Source organism: Panthera pardus, unplaced genomic scaffold (genome assembly GCF_024362965.1).
Source record: "Panthera pardus isolate Hobbes unplaced genomic scaffold, ASM2436296v1 HiC_scaffold_21, whole genome shotgun sequence".
In the NCBI taxonomy this organism is placed as follows: domain Eukaryota; kingdom Metazoa; phylum Chordata; class Mammalia; order Carnivora; family Felidae; genus Panthera; species Panthera pardus.
The window spans coordinates 14,143,722-14,169,445 of NW_026526777.1; the positions used below are offsets into that span (position 1 = coordinate 14,143,722).

At 34.8% G+C, this 25,724-nt stretch overlaps 1 protein-coding gene across 3 annotated transcripts in view; it reads left to right on the plus strand.

Annotated features, from left to right (window-relative positions):
- Positions 1 to 25,724, plus strand: part of GPATCH2 (G-patch domain containing 2) — a 178,566-nt gene that overhangs the window by 4,602 nt on the left and 148,240 nt on the right. For 2 of the 3 annotated variants that reach the window (XM_019465635.2, XM_019465636.2), the window contains exons 2-5: positions 6,270 to 6,983; positions 11,641 to 11,702; positions 14,735 to 14,917; positions 15,440 to 15,519. In XM_019465635.2, the coding sequence (XP_019321180.1) occupies positions 6,270 to 6,983; positions 11,641 to 11,702; positions 14,735 to 14,917; positions 15,440 to 15,519 (1,039 nt within the window). Of the gene's footprint in view, positions 1 to 6,269; positions 6,984 to 11,640; positions 11,703 to 14,734; positions 14,918 to 15,439; positions 15,520 to 15,646; positions 17,121 to 25,724 lie in introns of those variants that run through there. The other variant, XM_019465639.2, reaches the window with a different exon arrangement.

Below are 25,724 nucleotides of genomic sequence, written 5' to 3' on the forward strand. Positions count from 1 at the left end.
TACACCCTAAAAGCAGAATGATTTGATATTTCAGTGACCACCTCATTCATGTACAGAAGTTGTTAAAAGATGAAATAACTACTCTCACATAAGTATTCACTCTCATCCCACAGAATCCCTTCAAGGTAGAAAATATACCATTTTTATGATGAATAAACAGTCTGAAAATAAGTAATTTGTTTAGGGTCCTATAGCTAAGGAATAGAGTCAAATTTAGCTTCCACATTCATAGATTTGACTTTAAAGCTTGTGTTCTCTAGTTTCCTCCCAGCCTTTTCCCCTACCTAGAGAATTCTGGTCCATGTGCATTGCCTAATATTAATGTAAAGTTATAATTAATTACTTACACGTTTCATAATAAGTTCCCCTAACTCCACGCTACTTCTTTCAAGAAGAGAGAAAAGGTTACTTCTGATTAATGGTTTAAGTTAGGTAGGTCAAGGAATTTCTAAACTAGCTTAAATGTTAACATTTAATGTTAGGGTTATTCTATATTTCCTAAGAAATATTTCCCCAAGGTATATAAAAGGAGATACTTCTTTTAATCATTTTAAAGGTTACTAGACTGAGATAAAGACTTATTTTGTCAAAAATGTTACCATTAAAGAAGGAAATGCATAAATTCCTATGAGCAGTAGAAATTTTAATCAAACAAATCATATTTTATTGAATTAGGCATGAAATTTAGCCCTTGATGTGGCATCTTTTTTTTTTTTTTTTTATGTTTAATTTATTTATTTTTGAGAGAGAAAGCAAGCATGAGCAGGAGACAGGCAGAAAGAGAAAGAGACAGAGATCCCAGGCAGGCTCTGCACTGTCAGCAGAGTCCATCGTGGTGGGGCTCAAACTCAGGAACTCTGAGCTGGACGCCTAACTGACTGAGCCACCCAGCCAGCCCTGATGTAGCATCTCTAAGGCTCCTGTTTGCATGTTTAGGCACCGATTGTCATGATCTACACTATTATGTGTTAATTTGAATGTGTATTCTTTAGCTATTTACTTTTATGACCAAACAACCCTTCCTATCTTAAGCCAAAGCTAACATGAATATCAAAACATGTAATTCCAAGACTATTTTCTTAAGTTTGTGATCAGTCATAGCATACATTCATCAGCATAGCTCTTGACTAGGTATTCCTCCTACATTGTTTTTGTACACATTGAATTTTTATTCGTGCAGAAACTAACAATAAATGGCTATTTCCTTAACTTGCTAGAAGCCAAGTAAGTAGTTGTATTTAGCAGTGGGCGAATTTGTTTTAGCACTCCGCTGCTAGAGTTACTTAAGTTTGTAGAAGAGATAATCCTGTGTTTTACAGAGATGAAGAGGAGAATTTTACCATGTATTAGATGATAAGGAGCATTTGATTTCTTTTTCCTTACCTAGATATTTGATAGCTGTGGTCAGTCACTTTTTTGTTACACATGGAAGATTTTTGTTTGTTTGTTTGTTTTTTAACGTTTATTTATTTTTGGGACAGAGAGAGACAGAGCATGAATGGGGGAGGGGCAGAGAGAAAGGGAGACACAGAATCAGAAGCAGGCTCCAGGCTCTGAGCCATCAGCCCAGAGCCCGATGCGGGGCTCGAACTAATGGGCCGTGAGATCGTGACCTGAGCTGAAGTCGGACACTCAACCGACTGAGCCACCCAGGCGCCCCGATTTTTGTTTGTTTTTAATGAAATTGTTGGGTTTATGAAGACACACATGTCTATCATTGTATTATGTAGTTATTTTTATCAGTGTCCAGGCAAGGAAATTATTCTCTAATTTTTCTGTACATGCTATATTTTATCCTCTTAGGAATAGTAGTTATTGCTAATAGAGTCTCCAAAAAGGAAAAGTCACTGATGGAGTAATTGGCTGTCAGTTTTTGGGGGGATCAGTTTTTCTGGGCTTTCTTGGGCTTCTTTGCCGTGCCTCCCTGTACATTGTTGACTGCTCTTTGAGAGCCCTTGATTTGATTCATCAGTCAACTGCTAGTCCTGTGGGAACATGTGAGCATCGAGTTTGGACTAAGGCCACGTCCTGAGTCTTCTTTCTTGAGCAAGAAACATTTGAAAGAAAACTCTAAACTCAGCACCAGGTTTTCTACATTCATTGACCATCCTTACTCTCAAACATACGTTTTTAAGGAAAGCCTTTGTCTGAGTTAGAATTTGGTGTTAAGAAAGCCAGGGAGAACAATTTACTCATTTTATTGGATGTTTTAATAGTGCCTAGAAGAAGACTGACAAAAACTTAACCCTTGGCGCAAAATTCTTACCTAAAACTGGCATATCAAATTTTGGGTTGATCATATGTTTTATATTGCTCAGCATAATGCAATACCTCCTGCGAAAAACCAAAATGCTTATCTGCTCAGGTCATGTCGTTTTCAAAATCCCACTTTAGATAGATAGTGGGACTATAATCTTATTCTATTTATTTGGTGTATTTGAAGAAAACTCTTAGTGAACTGTCATCTTAGACATTCTACCTAATGCAAACTATTCTCAAAAGATATCTTTTCCATTGAATTTCAAATGGAGAGAAATTGTTTTATAAATATGAATGTTATTCAAATTAGCTAAGTGGTAATTCACTAAATTTTACTGTAATTAAACTTTACAGCTATGAATGCTTAATAAACACGTTTTTGTACAGAAAAGTTCTGTATTTTCAGGTTCTTTCTTCAATAGGAAAAGTCTCATTTAAGAAAATATCTTGAAGATAAAGTGTTTCCATACCATGGTCTTCAATGTAACTGCCGAGGCAAAGGAAATAAATGAGCTATTGATTATGTGGTCTTTTATAATGACTTTATTTCTGTGAGGCCAGATGATGCCAGTTTTCCCTGAGAGATAGAAATGAAGCAGCGTGACTGACTATAATATCACTAGCTCATTAACAAGGGTTTTGACTTGCCGGAGTCTGGTGAGTTGAAACTGAAGGGGGGGAAAGTGATTTTAACTCTGAATGTTGCATATTTTCTTCTGTGTTTTTGTGAGGCTTTTAAAAAATCTTTTTAAAGTAAATGTCTTCATTGGCATTCGTATCTGATCCCTATTTGAGTGACATCATGGAATAAATTGGGTTCTCTGGATAAATTTTTTTAAAATTTTTTTTAATGTTTGTTATATATGTGAGTGAGTGGGGGAGGGGCAGAGAGAGAGGGAGACACAGAATCCAAAGCAGGTTCCAGGCTCTAAGCTGTCAGCACAGAGCCCGACGTGGGGCTCGAACCCATGAACTGTGAGATCATGACCCAAGCCGAAGTCGGACACTTAATCAACTGAGCCATCCCGGCGCCCCTAAAATTTTCTTAATGTCTTTTTTTTTTAAACAATACAAAGTCAAGTAAGGTGACAATTTTGATGATGTTATCAAGAAATTTTGCTTTCATTCTTAGTAATACCAGTTCTATTTTCTTAAGCTGTTTGTTACAATAATACTTTTTAAATGAAATTGATTGAAGACTTAAGTTTCAATGGATTGAATCTGATTGCTAACCTTTATCTAATGGTGGTAGGTCAACCACATTTCCTTTTTGTAGTAAAGCACTAGATTATAACTTCCAAAATAACCTGCAACTTTAGTTGTAGATGACATTCATGCATTGAGTTAATTTCATATTAATAATTAGACCTAGTCATTCACCCATTGATGAGAAAACTGCATCTCCAAAGAGTAAGTTACTTAAGAACCAGGTGATACCGAGTCTTCTTTTAGACAAAGGTCCTTATTCTAGTACATGTTAAGCTGGCGTCCAGTGAATTTTATTAAAGGTGCAATATTATATTCAGAGATCATAGGTCTTTCAGACTACATTTCTTCCAAAGAAATAGTATTCAAGGAAATGAACAAAATATTTATTGCAATAAAGAGAAAACAAAAATGTGATTATTAACATAGAGTTGATGGAGAAAAGACCCATTTGGCTTATCAGTATAGTCAGAATTGTAGCTCTTCTTTTGGCTTAATGCTAATTCCTACGTGACACCTATTTCTCATAACCAAATGCAGGGTTCTAAAACCTGAGTAATATATAGGACCCTTTTAGTGGCTTTCCAGAGTTTATTTAAAATATATACTTCAGTCACCATGTTAATTCAGAATGCTAAAGGAGATAGATCAGGAAAATACAATGCCCACATTAAATGAAAGACTATGTCGGGGTGCCTGGGTGGCTCAGTCGGTTGAGCATCCGGCTTCGGCTCAGGTCATGATCTCACCGTTGGTGAGTTCAAGCCCTGTGTCAGGCTCTGTGCTGACAGCTCAGAGCCTGGAGCCTGCTTCAGATTCTGTGACCCCCTCTCTCTGCCCCACCCCTGCTTGTGCTCTGTCTCTCCCTGTCTTTCAAAAATGAATAAACATAATTTTTTTTTTTTTTTTAATGAAAAACTGTGTCCCATTTAGTTAATTGCTCACAATGTACATTTCACTGATGACTACAGCATCGGGGGCTTTGGATTCAACTAACTTCCACCACCTATACTGCCCTTGATTCAGGTCTCCCATTCGTCTTTTCTGTTCAAAAGAATATAATGCTAAGTGTGAGTCATTTGGCTTTACACAGATATATATTAAATCTGTCTCAGAAATTAAAATAGTACCACCTGCTGCTACATCACTCATAAACAAATGCAAACTGGATACTGGAATTGTGTGGTACTAGAATCCCTTTCTTGGCTGCAGTTGGTTGAGCATTCAGGCTCTAGAACCAGATTGCTGGAGTTTGAAACCTGTTTCTACCATTTTCTAGGTGTGTCACTTTGGGCAAATTGCCCTTAATGTCTGTGTCTCTTTGCGTCTCATATACCACCTTATAAGGTTATTATGTGAGAATGAAATGAGGTAATGCATATAAAACATTTAAAAATGGGCCAAGCACATAGTAAGTTCTTGTGTTAGAAGCTGTATGTGTGAATCATCTTATCTTATAAGTAGTAAATCCAGTTGAATTAAAATGTGTGTTTTCAGATTCAAATGCAAACACAAAATGAAAAATTATTATAAGGAACCTGCAAATGCCTCAAATTATAGACTGTAGAGACTATATAAACCAGGGTCAGCAAACTATAGCCAGCCATCACTTGGTTTTGTAAATAAAATTGTATTAGAACACAGCCATTCATTTATGTATTGCCTAGGGCTATTTTCACCTTACGGTGGCTAAAGTTGAGTGGCTATGACAGAGACCTAATAGAGTGCAAAGCCTAACAGTTTACTGTTTGGCCCTTTAGAGAAAAGTGTGCCTACCCCTACTATAGATTTAGAAGTTATATAGACCTCTGTAGTTGAGGATATTTTGATCCCTAGGCCCTTCTAAGACTCAGAAATGATTGTTCATGATCTGTATAAGAAAGATACATGTTTGAATTAACTATACTGTTTAAAAAATAAAATTGGAATTTTGGGCTTTCCATCACCAACCAATCTAGAATCTTTCGGAGTTGGGTTTGGAAAGGGTCGATATAATTTATACAAGTCCGTAAAGAATGCTTATCCTAGCTGACAAGCAGATCATTGTCTCACTGGTAACATAGTTTAATGGTTTTTGTTTGTTTCTTTTTATTTAAAAAATACCAAGAGACTGTCTCAGAATGAATTGTAAGAAAAATGATGGGCCATTTTAGACCAGTGAGCCTCCAGTTTGAGTATGAACAGTTTCTGCTTGACTGAGTTATGAGATTAGTGTGGCCTAAATATATGCCTAGTGTCTGGTTAAACTCTCCTTTCACATATATTACAAATCTTGAAAGTACCTGTCAGTCTTTCCATCTCCCTCACATATCATGGTGGTGACTGGGTAGAGCGTGTGGTGAGTAGAGGATTGTACAGTTTCCTTCTTCACTTAGAAATTGCTGTGGGGGAGGGGTGGTTGGAGGAAGGCTTGAGAAAGCTCTCTCCATATCTGTTCTAGCAAAACTGGCTCTAGGGAAAGGGCAGGAGTAGACTAATGAGCAGGGATTTAAGCAGAAATAACTTTTCTATAATTACACAGTAAAAATAGGAAATTACTGGGATCTTTCATTGCTGATCTTATGCTTACTCTATCTTGAAGTAATTCGTATGTTTAATAAAAGAACTTACATATGAAAAAGGAGCTTAAAATGAGTCAGAATATTTGAAACTATATGGGATAGAAAAATTAAATAGCTTTTAAACATTTCTTTATAATAACTATTAATTTTAGATTTAGAGTGAATTGTCTGCTGTAATAAACTAGGTTAATGCAGTTAATACTATTTTCTTTAATTTTTTTTCTTCTTTTTTTGAAAATGTAGGCATTTCAGTCGAACCATGGAAGAACTGGTTCATGATCTTGTCTCAGCATTGGAGGAGAGCTCAGAGCAAGCTCGAGGTGGATTTGCTGAAACAGGTGATCATTCTCGAAGTATTTCTTGCCCTCTGAAACGCCAGGCAAGGAAAAGGAGAGGGAGAAAGCGGAGATCATATAATGTTCACCACCCATGGGAGACTGGTCACTGCTTAAGTGAAGGCTCTGATTCTAGTTTAGAGGAACCAAGCAAGGACTATAGAGAGAATCACAATAATAATAAAAAAGATCACAGTGACTCTGATGACCAAATGTTAGTGGCTAAGCGCAGGCCATCATCAAACTTAAATAATGTACGAGGAAAAAGACCTCTGTGGCACGAATCTGACTTTGCCGTGGACAACCTTGGGAACAGAACTCTGCGCAGAAGGAGAAAGGTGAAACGCATGGCCGTGGACCTGCCACAGGACATCTCTAACAAACGGACAATGACCCAGCCCCTTGAAGGTTGTAGAGATCAGGACATGGACAGTGATAGAGCTTACCAATATCAAGAGTTTACCAAGAACAAAGTCAAAAAAAGGAAATTGAAAATAATTAGACAAGGACCAAAAATCCAAGATGAAGGAGTAGTTTTAGAAAGTGAGGAAATAAGCCAGACCAGTAAGGACAAAATGGACTACGAAGAGCAAAAAGTCTCAGACGAACTCATGAGTGAAAGGTGACTTTTATATTCTCTAAATATAAAAATAATGTGTCTCCATTGTTTGTGCTTGAACGTATTTTGTATTTTAATTAATCCTATTTTAAAATAATTATAAATTATAATAATATAAAATATAATCATAGTGATATTCCTGTTTAACCATCGTTACATTTCTTTATACTTTATGGTGTTTAACACAAAGCAAAATTGCTTATTTGATTTAAACAAAGTCTTTCCATTGTGTTTTAAAGACTTAATTTTCAGCTATAAAGAGAAAAGGAAATGGATTTTCAATGGGAAAGAATGCACTTTTGAATAACAGCACATTTAGAACTCATAGAATTGGATTTATAATTATTTATTTGTTTAATTATAGAGCTTTAGCTTTGGTGCTTTTTAGTGTCACAATTCATCAGTTTATTTTGATTCTTAAGAATCAAAAATTGGTAGCACTTCAACAGATATGGCTTGATCTTTTTAGAAGTCTGTGGAATACTGGGAATTCTGATCACTTAGGAATTGTAAAACCTAATTTACAGTCTAGAAAAACTTGATCTTGTCATTAGACAAATGAGAAAAACAATGATCCTTTGGCAGCCAGTCTAATGTACCTATTCTAGAAAGCAGATATACCACCATGATAATTGTTAAGTACTATTTTGACAACATCAAGAGGTAAGTGATCATTTTTCTTTTACACAGAACTAATGCTACTGTAGGAAATGAGAAAGTATTGACATTGTTCATCTTTTTAGGCATGTTCTTACAACCAGACTCAGAACTATGATCCAGAAAAGAAAGAAAACATTGCTTACTGGGAAAGAGTATTTGATTTTAATTTGTAAGACTAACCTCATCTTAATCATGTAGACTGAAGACCATGGACTTCATATATATGTATTTAATAATACATACTATTTTGTATATACATATATATTTGCTTATAAATATGATTACAAACATGAATAGGATCTGGTAAAATTTATAGGATGGGGCTTTTATTAGAGATGGTTTGCTATTTATGTTATTTTTCTAAGGAAGTAAAAATTATTCAAAACAAAAAAAATGTTTCAGGAAGGCTTTGAGAAGTTTATGGTATCTGCTTTTCTTCCAAAAAAAAAAAAAAAAAAAAGACAGCATTTTAATACCATAGTGAAAATTATTTGTATGGTAGTATTGAGCCATTGTGACTGAGGACTACTAAGCTTGACTTGAAAGTGATTATCTTGCTCAGTTGCTGGGAGAGAGCGTATGTGTAGTAGAGACTAAGTATTCATTTCTGGATTATTTACAGATTACAGCTTTTTGGATTGATTGTTCAAGCCCCTCCTTTTATTGATGTCTGCCTTTTATTGACAGACATCAACCCTGGAAGAAAAATGAGATGCAACTCTCTTGATTTCTCTTCACTGTAAAAAATATTTGAGTATCTATTAGATATAATCAGTCTACCCAGCAGTCAACAGCCCAGGTACCAATTTTCAAAGAGGATGTTTTCACTCCTGAATCATTTTTTTAAGTATTTCTTTCTTTGATTTTAAACTTAGCCGTGTAACTATTTTTATTGTCACTCAGATGCATATTCTCTCTGTGGGAAGATTGCTAAGTAAGGCAGTGCCTGTTCCCTGCAGCCCCATAGTTTAGAATAGCAGACAAGCAAACAATGAAAATGAAGTGTGCTGAGCGGAAAGTATTGGTCAGGGAAGATTTCCAAAAGGAGCTATGATTTAAGCAAGTGCTAAGGCATGGATTGTGGAGCAAAGTGGGATGTATTTGGTAAAGTACATGTAGTTCATTATGACTAGAACATGAAGTGGGGGCTGAGACTACAGCAGTAAGCATGTTTTAAAGGCCTGGGAAGTAATGGGAGGAATTTTAACAACGAAAAAACTCAATTAGATTTACACTTTCTCAAGGTAACATGATCTCAGTAACAGTGTTTTTTTAGCTTTGACTGACCTCTAATCCATCCTTAAGTGAGAGGTGGATTATGGCAGTGATAGTAAAGGGAAAAAAAAAATAGAACACTTTTAAGAGTTGGAATCAGTGGAAGGTTGACTGTACTGGGGAGGACAAAAGAGAAAGAGGACTCTCAGATGATGTCTTGTTTCAAGAATCAAAAATACGGGAAATGAACAGATTGGGGCACAGGGGATTGGGATTAGTGTACAAACGCAAATTTGACCAGCATTCATGGGATATAGTCTCTCTGAACACCATGCTGTAAAAGTCATGCTTTAAAAAAGAAAAAGAAAAAAAAAAAAGTGGGAAGAGGTGTCCTTGGAGATGAGCCATAATGGCTGTCAGATGCTGAAAATGAAAAGCCCTGCTTCCATATAAGTTCTTGTGCTGGTTTATCGGACATGCTGACACCTACATGGTACACTTAGAGCAACTAGCTAGATGTCAATGAGGTGAAATACAAATAAAGAAACATGTTGTTTAAAACACACGTAAAAAGATCCCAAATGAAGACCAGGGTCATTAGGGACTAAGAGCTGCTCTCAGAGGGGGAAGTCTGATTTCCTTATATCTTTCAGAAGAGTAAGCAGGCAGAGAGAGAAGAGAGAAGATTGGGATGCCACTTGGAGAAAGAACATAAACAAAAGAGATAGGGAGAATTTAGGTTGGGATCATCCATATAGAGCCTTGAAATCTATATTTAATCCAAAAAGTATGGGGCAGTAATTTTAGGTTTTTAATAGAAAACATTTTATTATTTTATTTATTTAGTTTATGTGTATATGTATAGATATGCACATGTGTTTTATCAACATTTTCTTTTAGGATACTTTTAGTTTTATAGACAAGTTGCAAAGATAGTACAGAGAGTTTCTGGATATCCTATTCCCATATATCCTGCACCCAGTTTCCCCTGTTGTGGTACACTTGTGAGAATCAATAAACCAATGTTGACACATTATTAATGAAAGTCAATACTTTATTAGAATTCCCTTGTTTTTCTTTAATATTCTTTTTCGGTTCCAGGATCCCATCCAAGATATCGTAATATTTTTAGTCAGCAAATTCTATTTGGAAAAGATGAGCCTGGTTAGATGTAGACTATATTAAAAGAGGTAAATCTGAACTCAGAAATGAGAAGACTATTGTTAAAAAAAAAAAGAGAGAGAGAGAGAGAAAGAAAGAAAAGAAAGCACATAGTTTCACAATCCTTTATCTTTAAATCTGAATTCTGAAAGCTGTGAAAAACTAATTCATTCATTTGAGGCCAGACCTAACTTGAACTCTATTTAATGTGGATATTCACTCAATTGAAAAAAATATATAGTAATAGGTTTGATTCTGGAGTGCTACCCCAGACCCTTATTAGTCATCTAGTCATTTTAGAACATATCTTCCCAAAATTTGAAAAGTTGTGAATTTTAAATACATTTTGCCTCAAGGATTTCAGAAAAAGAATTGTGATTCAAGGTATATATGATAAGGCCATATATTAGGGTTGTGTTGATATAGGCAGACAGGAAAGCACTAATGAAGAAAGTTAAAGAAAAAGGTACCAACTTAGAGTTCCTTGGTAAAATGTGCCACTTAACAAATTTTATGCTTTTTGTTTTTATTTATTTTTAATAAATAAAACAACTGAAATGATATTCTATATTCAGAAAACATTTGGGTTTAGATCTCATTTGTGGTTTCAATCCAGAACTCTCAATTTAAATACTTTAAAACAGATTAATTTTGTTTAATAAGTCAGGTTATAGAGTTATACATGTAAACAGGAAAAGTATAAAATTCACCTGAGGTAGTTTCCTAATTGGTTAAAATTAAAAATTACAGGAAGAAGAAGTATATGAGAATTTTTAAAGAAGATCATCAATTTTCTTTAGAGGAGAAGGCTGTTATTACATGATCTTGTTTTTGTGTTTTTCAACTAACTAGATTTTCATATAAGCATTGCTTCTGTTAGAACTAATAGTGACAATTTATTCATGTCAGTCGAATATCTACTATTTGTTTTAATTTGTTTGTGAAATTTGCCTTTGTATCATACTTGAACTTCTATGGAAGTATGGAGTACATATTATTTTTACATACCCCCTCCTTAATATTGGCAATATTGAGTGTTTTGCTCAGAGGGATTTTAACTTTGACTTAATGGATTGTTACCGTTGTAAACTTTTTTCTTCCATGCTAAGTAATAGAGTTGTTGTGAATTCTTAAGTAATGTCTTTTCCAGAATATTTGCAAATGTGGTTATGAAAAGTAATTTCATCCCAGGCCCTTGTATTTCATGTGCTGAAGAAAGGCTTAGGCTGCTTTTGATTGAGACTTTCCCCATTTTATTGAGCAGCGGTGTTCCGGGCTCAGGCTGAATTGCACACGGCATAAGAAAGGAGCAGTGAGCATTTGATGAAAGCAGATAATAAAATGCATCAATTGTGTCAGCACCTCGTTGCAGTCACATCTGGCTTACTGTCAGGGTCCCATTAGATTCCTGTGGTTTTATGTGCCAAAAATAATATGCTCTGTAGTTAATGGAACCAGAATATTTGCAGTTTGATTAAAAAAAAATCATCTTATTTTCTTTCAGATCTTTGTCAGGCTTAAGTTTCATCTCTGAGCTGCCGTGTCTCTTTAAAATTTTACGACTGAGAGATCAATTGTTCTTTTGATCTGTTTTTTTTTTTTTTTTTCTTCTCCCTTATTACAGTGATTCCAGCAGTCTCAGCAGCACCGATGCTGGTTTATTTACCAATGATGAGGGAAGGCAAGGTACTGAAATCTATTTTTTTTATTCCTTTGGAAAAACGTCTTCATTTGAAAGTTTGTGCTTATTGCTAGTTATGTCCTAGGTTGATGACTGCAATCCCTTTACCTTACACACACCTGCTTAGTGGACTGGGCTTGAGTTCTTTTTTATACTATGAAGGGTATCCTGTCTTCATGACCTAACGTAATTGATTACCTCCAAAAGCTAGTATGTGGGGCTAATAATATTAAGGAAGGATTATCTTCCTTAAGAAAGCTTTACATACCTCAGTCTTTTCAATTTTGTCTCTTAGCAAGTTCACAAGACACTGGTTCTCATTCTCCACCTGATTCCAAATGCATTTAATACTGTGTAAGCATTAATAAAGATGGATTTGCAAGTCATTTGTCATTTTTATTCAGCCGTGACATTTATTCATCCTATCCAGTTTGTAAGTAATTAGACAGCTTTCATGAATTCAGGATTGTAAACTGTTAAACAGTAATGTCTTACAACTTGGATCTTTTACATCTTCAAAGTTTCCTGAAGCCTTTCACACTTCAACATGGCATTATTTTGAAACTACCCATTTGGGAAGAAAATAGGACAATAAGGGGGCAAAAGGAATATCTACGAATACTTACCACAAATACTTCCTTTCTTGAGACTCTTTAGAGCAAAGCAGTAATAAGTTCTAAGGGACCAAACCAAAATTTATTGTTTTAAATTATAAATAGTCTAATGATACAAAAAAAAAGAACAAAATAATAGCTGCCTACACATTCGTTTCTTAGTCTTTTCTTCCTCTTGACAATAGGAATAAAATAAATGATCATTAATTTTTTTCTTACTTATAAATCATATATATTCCAGATAAATAGGCACATACTGTTTTAGAGACCATAGACTTTTTAAAGTTAAGAGACTTTGCTGAAATATGTTAGAACTTCGGGACTCAGAGTGAGCTTAACTGCCTTGATAATATACCTAAACTCTCATTTCAATACATGTGCCTACCCAGAGTTACAAATGTTGAATTTGGTAATGAAATGAAATCAAAAACTTCTTTAAAAAATAACTTTGGACAAGTCCATCAATCTTGGAAAAGCTTTGAATGGTTTAAGATAATGTGCTAGCATTTATTACGAGCTTTTTATATTTTACATTTCTAAGTGCTGTTTTTCATTCAATTTACTTTAGACTCTTATTCTTTAAAAAAAAAAAAAATTAACATTCATTTTTGAGTGACAGAGACAGAAAGTGAGTGGCCGAGGGGCAAAGGGAGAGGGGGACAGAATCCAAAGCAGGCTCCAGACTCTGAGCTATCAGCACAGAGCTCAATGCAGGGCTTGAACTCACGAGAGCCATGAGATCATGACATGAGCCAAAGTCGGCACATAACCAGCTGAACCACGCAGGCTCTTCTGCTCTTCCATTATTCTTAAGAAAACCCTGTGAGATTCCTTTTTTGGGCGGATGATGAAACCCAGTCTAATAAAGTTGAGGTAACTTCCCAGTTACAAAACATTCCAATTCTGATTTGTCTGTCTGACTTCAGCACTCAAGCTCTTCATCTTTAGCTACTGGATTTCCCTATTAAATAGAACAAAGTTGTACATCACATCAAAATAAAATAACCTCATTTTTCTATTATAATGTTGTCTCAATTGGAATTAAGATCTTGGGTAATCAGTTTCAAGTGACTCCCTTTTTTTTCTTGTATTTATACCTGCTCTGGGAAATTTTAATTTATAGTTCTCAGTAAAAGTACTAATATTTATGTGCTTTGAAATGTGGCTTTTTTTTAAATTAATTTTTATTAAATTTTCTGTTGAAATAAACTGGTGGCTTTGGCTTTCCAAATGCTTTAAAATTTTCACTCCCTCATAATTTGAAGTATGGCTGTTTTTCCATAGAGTCATTTGCAGTTGAAGCTTTGCGTTTTTTCTAGTTTGCTTTTAAGAATATTTGTAGTAAGAGATTTTGGAAATCAGAAATCTCTTTCTGTAAAGGAAAAAACTTTATGGCATTTGTGATGACCCTCTTAAAAACCAGAATTAGCAGTTTTTCTAAGAAACACGAAGACTTGAATGAATCTGAGATCATATTCAAAATGCTGCTTGTCACATACTTTTAAAAGCCATCTGCCTTCTGTAGTTTTGTCTACTTACATGTCTATTATTCCTGTTTTAAAAACAAAATACTGTTGATTCACATCAAGGGTACATTTTGAACTGAATTTTAAATGGATCATTTCTCCATGGTTACTTACACTCATGGATGTTCCCAAAAGTTAAACTTAGTATGGATAGTGTTCTGTTTTAACAATACCTTGCTTATAGTAATCCAGCACACTTTCTTCCCAAACGCTGTGGTACTGTCACTTTTCATTTAAAATCAACTTTTTCACAACTATTTCTTAATGAACTTAATCAGATTAATTTCATTTAGTCACATCTGTTCACGATTGTTTCCCCTTTTACACTCCATACAAATCATGAAATTAAGCTAATTATATACCATTATCAGCTGCAGAGAACGGCTTCTACAGTTTTATACTTTTAATTCCCGGCAGGAGATTAAGGCTTGTTTTTCTTTAATTTGGAAAGGGTAGTAACTTAAATGGATTTCTGTACAGTTTTTGCCATAGAATTAACCAGTATTATTGTTTTTCACATATTTAAATTGGTTCTAAAACATAGCAGCTTATGTTTTTGTTGATGGAAGTTCTTGTTATAGTGTTAAAAAACACTATAGCTGTGGTGTAGAATCAAAAGTTTTGTGTATAGATCGTGTATATGATTGCCAGATAAAATACAGGATCCCCAGTTATATTTGATTTTTAGATAGATCACAAATAATTTTTTAGTATAAGTATGTTCCATGCAGTATTCAGACATACTAAAATTTTATGCAAGTACTTTACATTAAGAATCATTTCTCTGAAATTCAGATATAATTTCTGTCTTGTATTTTTTAGAAACCTAAATCTGATAACCCTGTGTATTTGGATAATAAAACTGAAGCTTTGGGGGGATTTCTTGTTTTTGCACAGGTGACGATGAGCAGAGTGACTGGTTTTATGAGAAGGAATCAGGTGGAGCATGTGGCATCACTGGGGTCGTGCCCTGGTGGGAAAAGGAAGATCCTACCGAGCTAGACAAAAATTTACCAGATCCTGTCTTTGAAAGTATCTTAACTGGTTCTTTCCCTCTTATGTCACATCCGGGAAGAAGAGGTCAGTGGTGCTTCCTGACTGCTAGATATTGTGGGCTTTTACATATATATATATATATGTGTGTATATACACATATATGTATACATACACACACACACACACACACACACACACACACTCATTAAAAGAAATTAGGCTAAAAGGGAGATGAAAGAGTCTAGCACAAGATGCTGTAAAGGAACATGTTGAATAGTAGTTCAGCTACTACATTTATCATGCATTTGAATTATTAGAAAGGTTGACTTGCTCTCTTGCTAGGACCATTGTGAAAATGTTGAAATACTAGAAAGGTGAATTAGGAGGAAAGAAAAGCCCTGAATAATGCCCTAGTTCTCAAATAATCAGTAGTTGTGTGCTAACCTCATTAGAACTCTACTAGGCATTGCTTCAGATCTTTTAAGTGTGTTTTGCATTTCCCCCACTACCGTTGAAGACGTTTCCCGCTTCCAACTTATTCTGAAGTCTGTATTGATGGGAATAATGATCGTAGGATCTTCTAAATTGAGTGCTTTGATTTTCCAGGTTTCCAAGCTAGACTCAGTCGCCTTCATGGACTGCCTTCCAAGAACATTAAAAAATCAGGAGGGACCACAACTTCAATGGTAGGCATGCTTTTCTGTTTAGTTGTCATGTTTGGAAATGTATCCATTTCTATGGAATAAAAAGCCACATCCTCATCCTTTATGCATTTTCTAATGTTATACTTAAAAATAATCCATTTTTTTGTAGGCTACAAACTGGACCAGTGAGATTCCCCTATAAACCAAATCTTCTAATGCTAATAAATTAGTTACGTTTTGAACATCTGGGGAATGACATTCGAGGGAACCTGGCTCCTGTCCTCTTCCCCTGGAGGAGTATCATTGAAGTGAGAGCCTCTTTGATGAAAAGATGGGGCTGTTTTTGCTGGAGGACTGGTATTCTTCCTTTAGTCAGAAGTGAACCTGCTTGGGGAGGCTTTCTAGGGATGTAGGTTGGCCCAGGGTGGGTTGAAACTACTGTAAATTTTATATATTTTTCTCTTTTATGATTTTTTTTACATTGAATCCATTTATGTATTACTTGCTTTGCCAAAATGCTAACAAAAGCTAGAAAACTGAAAACTTCCAGATCTCACATAAGTATTCCTTAATGTTTCTATTGTGACTGGTTAAAAACGAATTCTTACATCTCTGACTGTTGTAAATAAACATGATGCATTGACATTTATGGTTCATTTTTAGAGAAGTCTTATATAACCAGCATTATTTAAAATATTTGCATTTTACTCAGGGTATTTTAACAAGGGCTAAGATGAGTAGTAGGTAAGGTTGATCACCTTTACTAGAATTTCTGTTTTGTTCAGTTTGCTTTCTACTTGGATAATCTGCTCTGTATTGCAAACCCATTGTATCTTACAGTATAGTGTTCATTGTACCACAAAAAAAAATCATCCTAGTTTTAAGCTAACTACAGTGATAACTAGCCTGTGCTAGTTCATTCATTGACTATTACTTTTTTAAAATATCTGCTTTGTCTAATACCTGAAACCACTCAAAATTATCGTTTTGGCTCAGAGCTTATGGAAATCATGTGAAAGCTGGTATTTCAGCTAATACTGTATGCCTCCGAATCATGTTGTCACGTTTAAAGTGAGAGCTGCGTGCGCACCTTTAGAAGGACAGATCTTGTGTGTCAGCGTGAGTGTCAAATACTCGCATGAGCTCGTTTTCGCAAGCAGAGGGAAAAATGTAACATTTCTATTGATGGTATAATTTAGACACTATACAACGTTCAGGCCATTTGAATTCTTCAAAATGATACATTAAAATGTTTAATATTTTTATTAAGTTCCAATTGATTAAAACTGTGATTTAATACATGTATTTTTATATTATTGTATGGATTAATTGTTAATTCAGCATTTCATGGCTAACTTAAATATGATGATTGGAAAAGAAACTTAAAGTTGACATTTCTTTACCTGAAAGTATTATAATCTGAAAGATTCCGGAAAATGTATTAAGCAGGAATGTGTGACATCTTTTAGATTGCTTGTCTAAACTGGGGAGATTAAATATGATAAAGTGCAACTTTGAGTATCTTTACCTTTGCATATTTAAAGTGATATTTTAGAGGTACAATAATGTGGTATTTGGTCATTGTAAGTAAGCTTCCTTGTGCTGTGTCCTTTGGAGTAAAAATTCATGATTTCTTTTCTGAATTACATAAATGCTTTTATTTTATTTTGTATAATGACTGTCTTTTAGATCTGAATAAGTCACTTTAAAACCTTGGCCTATGAACTTTGCCTTACCAATCATGAATCTAGATGAATGCTATCTAGTTCTTGGTTCAGTTTTACCTATTTTTATTTTTGGTTCACTGCTTGCTTGAGCATAGCTGGGATTTGTAGCCCATTTTCTAGGCTTATTGCAATCTCACTGTGGTATTTTATAGAAGCTATTACATCTGATAGGTTAGCTTCATGGTATTGATGATACATGGCTTAACCATAGTAAAAGCTGCCTTCCCTCTCTAAATTGTAAAAAGGTGATTAAGTTTCACTTGATGGAGATATACTATATATGTGTGTTTATCATGGAACCTAGTGCATTAGGCCATAAACTGTTTTCCTGGTCTACATTTTTTTGTATTCAAATTTTACTGAAGACAATGGGCTCCTTCAGGTTTTCTTTCTTTCAATCCTGAATTGTCCTTGTTTGGATTTTTAAGTACTGTAATTTTTTTTTTTTTCAATAAAATATCTGACTTGGGCAAGAAAGGTAAGAGTTCCAATTTGTGCTGATATTTTTAAATCCCTCTGCTAAGTGTTGTTGTTGCTGCTCATACTGTCCGTATTGTATGTAACCATCACATTTTAAAAATCATAATCTCACAAAGCAGTCATATTTAAACAGTACCAATGACATCCAGTAATAAGAAATGAAATTTAATTCCTTAGACTTTCACACTGAAATTTAATTCCTTAGACTTTCACACTGCAAAGCCAGATTGGTTGTAAGAGGTCAGTTTTCTGAGCAAAGTCAAACACGTAGCTGCAACCCATTAAACAGAACGGCAACAAAAGGTTTCTTTCTCTTACGCAGATGAGTAATGATTGCACAGCTATAATGATGATCTTTGAAGGACATGACAGAAGAATCTTTTACTGAAATATTAATGGAAAGTTTTCAGTTGGACTTTTAATTATTCACCATAATTATGTTCTAAAGTTGCCCTGAATGCTGATTAGCAAATACTGAACCATTGCTCCTAAGGGAAATACCAGGTTAAGTTCCTTTGAGCCTCCAGTCATGACATTTTTATCAGTTGATCAGTACATAACCTTGTTTTATGTATCTTTCTGTCTAAAAACACCTTACTTAATATATATTGTTGACTCATTAATATTGAACTCCGACCAGCAGCACTCTAACCTATACCTGCACAAAGCCTATCTACCACACGTATTTCCCCTTAAGGCCCATCATGGCCTTCTTGTGCTTAGAAACCCTAGTCAGCACTTCACCATGTGTGGGGTTCATTGCAAACCGTGAATTTCCAACAAAAAGCACAAAACTGTGAAACACGTGGCACTAAATAAGCCACAGAAAGGACACTTGTTTACAGTATTAGAGCTGAAATAGGAATGCACACTGTCGTCTTACGTGACCTCGGTGGGGAAAGCACATGTGTGCCAGGTGACAGATTTTTCACTGCTCCTGAATGTCCGTGTGAATGGTACAAGAACTGATTTGGGAGTGGGATCATTCCGAGGGGCATGCGACTCTCCATCTCAGGGTTGTAAGTTTGAGCCCCACGTTAGGTGTAGAGATTAAATATAAAATCTTAAAAAAATAATTGGGGGTTACAGATAAATGTTAGTGAGTAGGCAAACTTGAAAATGTGGAACCTGCAAATAGTAATGAGGATCGACTCTACCTAGTTTTATTGAGCTGGGTGATGTGGTAATCACGGAAAATTCATAGGTTTAGAAGTCTGAACTTTGTGAATCCCCACTCTGGTTCTTCTTTTTACTTGTAATTACAAATTGAATGTCATTTCCTCTTCCTGTTAAACAGATGATAATATTTACTTTGCAGAAGTGTTGTCAGGATTAAATGAGATTATGTGTACATAATTGGGCCAGCGCCATTTTTGTCACATAGTATATACTAAATAAATGATAGTTACTGTTATGTTAGACATATTAAATATAGAATCTCATGATTTAGAGAACATTTGTATTATGGGTCAAATGCAGAATTTTAGACTTTTAAACTTTAAACATTTTATATATGATATGCCTTTACAGCTAATATTTAAAGTGCTTTATATGGCAGCCTTTTATGTTTCTTTTATACTTCATTTATATTTGAGCCAGGCCTTGTCTTTAATATGACTGCGAAGAATAATTTCGAATGAGTTTAGATTGACAGCTATTGCATTAAATCTCAAAGCCTGATTGTGGACTAAAAAACTGTTCTAAACACTTCCCCCTAACCTCTGATCATTAAGCCATTCATTTGCAAAAAACCTCTCCTATTTAGGAGGTTTTGGTTACCTGGTTTAAAAAAATAATTTTGCCCATATATGTGATGTGTGAATGCAGTCACGGTTCTGAGAATTTAATGTGGAAAGGAATTAACTATTGCTCTCCGGTTAGAATAAAGCACTGGGGGTTTTTTGGAGCCTAGCTAACCAGCCTCTAATATTTACCTCTTTTTGGAGAATTAAGCAAATGATAATTAATTCTGAGGAATATTCTGGGACCGTTATCCAGGAGATTCGGTGTGAATCGCCCATATTTCCAGAATTTTTGCATCAAGTACAATTCAGAGTAAATCACCCTCAGAGTAATGATCCATCAGAGAGTCTGTTTGGGGATATAGTACTTACAAAGTGAATCCAATTAACCTGACTTACGCGTAACATTTCTGATAGCCAAGATATTCTACCCTTAAGCATCCTAATTAATCACTGTTTTCTGTAGCTGAGAGATTTTTGAAAAAAAAGTGTTTAAACTGATGGTCTTAGACCAGTTGTTACATTTATCTGAGTTAGCATTCAAATTGAGCGATCTTGAAAGATCAAGAAATAAATGGCTCCGTTTAATTGTGGTACCTGAAGTCCAGCATAAATATTACATAAGGAATTCTACCTAGAGGTTATAGGGTTCTACTTAAAAGTTTAATCATCATTTTAGTCCAGGTTTGTTTTGTTTTGTTTTGTTTTGTTTTTTGGTATAGTTGGAATGAGAACAAGTATAGTGGTGATGGTGGGGGTGGTTATTCTGTCAAAGAAAATGAAGCTGATTTAATGGACTTTTTATTCATACATGTTTCTCAAGTTAAATATCTGAACAAAATGTGAACACCAACCTTTCATCTCAATTGTCATGCGGTACAAGTAAGCATACTGTTTATTTCCACCAATGAAATAGCCCTGAAAATAATTTATATCTGTTTAGAATCTTAAGTCAGTCCGTTGTATAAGAGAAAGGATTGTATATATTTCTCTTTCTGTGAAGTATATCATAGAAGACCAGACCAGATTTCATGAGTGGCTTATTGATAATGATGATGATGCTATAATGATTTACTCTGTATGACTTGCTCAACCTTTTATTGTTTCTTACGATACTGGAGTAGAAATATGTAGTCTGATTTATAGCCTTTTACAACAGAAGGGCCGTTTTAAATGGATTTGCTTTAAATAAGGGAACTACATAAAGTTTTCTCTTAGACTAGTCTAAGAAATTTTGTAATAGAAAACATATCTAAAATGATGTTTAAAAATACATGTGGTGTGTGCCCCCAACTGTAATTTGACTACGTGCTAACTAGTTATCCAATATTTTTTAGTGGAATTCAGTGACTAAGTGCTTAATTGTAGTCTCAGTGAATTGATATTTGTTTGTATTCTTAAAGCATTTTGGGATACTTTGCAGAATCCATAAAGAATATATATTTAGATTTTTTTAATATTCTAAATATATAATATATATATTCTAATCTATTACTGTGTATGTTAATAATTTAGTTTTTATCTCATCTCAAAGTCAGCTTGAGTTCCAGATTTTATGCTGGAAATTGATACTTTTTTCTTAGAACTTATTTTGAGATAAAGTGGATTTTATATCATACAAAAGTACTGCTTACTAGAACTGTAATATTTCTTCAACAAAAGACATTTTAATAGTGTCTCTTGTTTGATGTAAAACTCTCTATTTTGATGTCATTATTCACTTTACACTTTATGTATAAATTTAATACCTATAATTGATATTTGAAAATTTGAATCTAATCATTTTGTGTTCCACTAAAAGTAATATCAATATTAATATTGATATTTAGTCTTATTGCCTTATATTTTATTAAAAGTGGAATAGATACATACATTTTTAATAGTACAGATATATAGTAATGTATTCATATATTCATTCAACAAGTATGTAAATGCTTATTCTGTTCTCCATATTTAGCCTTTAAAATCCTTTAGGAAAAAATGCATGAACGTGTTCAGTCTTGGCATTTTGATGCTGCTAAATTTGGCCACCTATACTTTTTATCTACATATTTAAAATATTTGTCCTTGCTTTGCTTATTACGTACTACTGGAACTGGCCTGGTTTCGTGTATTGTCCTTTGTGTTGGTGATGCTTCAGAAATCTGGAACCTAGCAGCGAGAATAGTAGTGATGATAGCTAACACTTACAGTGATGCTTACTGTATGCCAGAGACTTTCCTAAGTTACATTTATATAGCTCAACTCATTTAATCCTGTTAACACTTACAACTTAAGCCTTTTAAAATCTGTTTTTCCTTTGCTAACCAAAAGTTAATGAAATCGGGAAGTTTCTTCACTCTGTTGTCATGTTGCTAATAAATATAAATAAATTCTCTTCAGAAAATAAGCTTTATTCCTGGTTACCAAGTGCTATTGGAAGTGTGAGTTGTTTTGAAATATCTGCAGCATTCTTTGCTGTCTTGAAGAACAAGCATAATCAAGTTGTGTGCCATAATAAAAATGAGAATTAAAATGTTTTTACTGCTTCCATCGGCTTAATCACTGGAACCAAATCGCCCATTCCAATCCTCTTTGTTTCTCAGGTAGTATATAGTACCTTCTTCTTGATGTTTAACATCATCCATTTCTGGTCTCCTTTCTTGCTGTTTCTTCTGTTTTCCGTGCTTGCCCTCCATGGTTCCTCATTATCTCTCTAAGCCTGTACAGTGTGCCTAGGAGCTGCCCCATTTCTACCTCAAGCATGATGATATCCTCTGTATTTCTCTCGCTCCTTTCCTCCCCCTTTTTATTGGAACTTGGCAAAGTTCTGGGGCAGACTTGTCAGCTGGGACTTCAGGTGTTGAGTCAGCTTACTAACTCACTGAGGATGGAATTGGCAGACAAAGACATGGATGGGCAAGGCTTAAGTTTAAAACAATCATGGAATATTCAGGAAACTGAATCCAGTGTTGCTGAAATATATGTTAGGGATGGTTGTGTGGAGGAGTATAAGATAGACAGGGTTTGGTTGGCAAGGTAGGCAGGAGTTAGATCGTTTTTAGATTCTGTGGTCCATGGGAATGTATGTGAACTGATGTAATCTCTGGGGGGCGGGCAGTTAAGGTAATCAGATTTGTTTTGAGAGATCACATGGACAGCAAAAGAGAGGGTACATTGGGTAGTTATAAGACTATATCAGAGATGTGAGTTCTGTCCCTGTTCCCTCAGTAGGTGGGATCCACAGTAGACTGAATCCTGATATTTTATTGGACTCAATCTGATTGACTTGAGTAGTATCCATTCATTCAAAAACTATTTATTGAGTCTGTACCCTGTGCTAGATTCTGTTCTAGGTCTTGAGGGTTAATGTAGTGAGCAAGGCAGACAGGGTTCCAGGAGCTTATATTTTAATGAGTAAAAATAAACTTGGTTGGGGGAGGAGGGTGAGTAAGTAAATAAAAATGGCCATGGAGAAGATTAAACAGGGTGATGTGACACAGTTACAGGACATGAAGGTGATTGGAGATAATACTTGCAGGCTGGATAATTTTCAGCCTCAGCTAATATAGTGCTTTCTTCTCTTCACTCTTAGAACAACCTGGGGAAAGATACAAGGGTGTGCACTGCTCAAACCGTTGGGGTAGACCCTAGACATTCTTCCAGTTCCTGACCACGTGGATCACAGCTCTTAAATCTCACTGTAGGGAGACAGACCTACAGGTGGCAAAAGAATGTCATTTTTGCTGACAAAGAATGATATTACTATTGATGCTTTTGAGAATTTTTTTAATTAAAAGAAAGGTTGCAGGTGTCATATATTTATATGGTGTTCCATTTTCTTCTTTGGACTTAATCATAATGTCTGTTTTGAAATTTAAAATCATAATATAGTAGTTCTGCTTTCGTGGCTACTTAAATATTGGGCAGTGTGGCCAGTCTTTCTATTCCACTTTCAAAAATGCATGAACTGCCATGCTTTCTTCTTTAAAATTTTCATTTTGGTATTCGTGTATAAGTTCTTAGGTTATCACGTTGTTGGTAAGAAATGGCTGTTTAAAGATTGGATTTTGTTTTTGTTTTTGTTTTTTTAATCTCCTTAAAAGCAAACATTTGAGGTTTTTAGAAAATAACTTCTTATAAGGATTATGTTTATCATTTAAAAATTAACTCTTTTATATCCCGAGAAACCTTTGAAATATGTTCTAAAATGTTTTCTTTAGAAATTAAGACTGCTGATTGGTAACCATTTGATTCCACAGATGGAGACTCAATACCCCTTCTCCTTGTTGTTTAAAATGGTGATGACATTACCAGAGTCCCCATTAGTTTTCTTTCTTTCTTTCTTTCTTTCTTTCTTTCTTTCTTTCTTTCTTAATCAAAATCAGAGAAACAGAAATGTTGCAAACATTTCACTTTCTTCAAAGGTTTAACTTTGGTTTTCTGCCTTTTATGTTGCTGATAGAATTATTCTGATGGTCTATAAAACTCAGTTTTCTAATTTGCCTTCAGATATATGTCAGATATCTAATATCAGAAAAGTTCAAAATCAGTGATGGGTAGAACACTTCCAAATAATATTTAACAAGCGCTTTCTGTACTGAAGTCGCCTGCAAATCCTCTAACTGAAGGTCAATGTGAACAACTGAGAATTCACAAAGAAGTCATATAAATAAAAGGGGTTCCCTGTACTATAGTTAGCAAATGCCAACCAGATATTTGTTGCCTGTCATCCACGTAAGGGGATTCTGGCAAACCAGAGACACATGTCAACAGGTATTTGTGAATATTTTAAGCCACTAACACCTGTAAAATTTTTGTTGTTAAATAGCAGTTGTCTAAAATTGACCAGTGCTTCCTGGGAGAATAAAGTAGAAGTTTAAAGATCTCTTTGGATACAAAAACGGTGATAACTTGAGCCATTAGCAATATAGCATCCTTCTCTTAGAACTTCATATTTAAATATGATCATTGATTATAGACAGTTCACCATATAGCATTCCAGGTGGATGTAGGTCTGCACTACAGCTGTGTGTATCTTTAGGTTGCAATATAATTGTGGTCATATTGAATAGCATACACTTGATTTTTTTGAGGTCTGTCAGATCTGTATAGATTTTGAAGTACGTAGTCTAGAAATAGTTCTTTAAAATCTACATCTTTAAAAAGTAAAAAGTTACTACTTCGGTTTTATCCCATTCCATTTCATTTACATGTGTTTTCGTTAGGCTTTTCTAATTTTTTGATCCGCAAAAATATTTTATAGGAGTATTTTATATCATTTGTTGGATGAATAAATAATTATGTGTTACATTTGACTCAGAAACTTGATGTCTTGCCTATATTTTTTCAGCCACAGATTTCTTGGTTCAGTTGTACACACATGTAATGAAGTCTTATGATGTCTTTGTTGTGGGAAGGGCCAGGAATACAAAATGAGTAAGATACATCTTTGTCCTCAAGTACCTTACAGTTTGGTTAATAAAAATTAACTGGGAAAGAAACAGAGAGAAGGGAACCCTAACATTTGTTAAGGGAAGCACTGATCCTAAGTGGTTTTTCATTCTTCAATTTAAATATTAGTTTATGTGTTCTCTGTGTAGTCCTTCACTCTTTCCACATCTAGACATGTTTGCATCGTATTTCTTTACCTGTCCTGTTAGTCCCTTCTTTCCAATTTCATCTGTCAGTGCCCTAGGGTAGTTACTTATAATCTTACATTTTGATAACACATTAGTCTTGTCCTCAGTCTCTCTCTCTCCCAGTTTTCCTCCCTCTCATCCATATCACAAGTAACTCCAAGGAAACATTTTTAAAACATGGCTATGCCCCAGCCAAAAAAAGTTTTCACTGCCTTAATCATAAAACCCAGGCTTATTCCTTTCTACCTTCAGTACTCACCTATGACCTATATACAACACTTCACTCCTTTCCAGATGGTCTGACATTCTCAAATGCCCCCCACACCTCCTTCAGGTTTCTCCTCTTCAGCTATGTTCATTCATTCTATATCTTTGTTCACAGCAGCACACCAGTCTCCTTACTGTTAGAGTCATATCCTTCAAGGAACAGTTCTAATTCTACACCTTTTCTTCAAAACCTTCTCCAACTTCTCACAGTTTGAGAGATCATTACATCTTCTGAAATGGCATCGTCCCTTCTGTCTCTGCCATGCTTTTATTCATTAATGGGTAACCTTTCTATTTTACTCTGTTATTCTTCTGCTTATGTTTGTATTATATCCCCAAGTACATGTAGCACCCAAGACAGGAATCCAGCCCAGGCTATAGTATGTGCTTAATAATTTTGAGAATGTTGA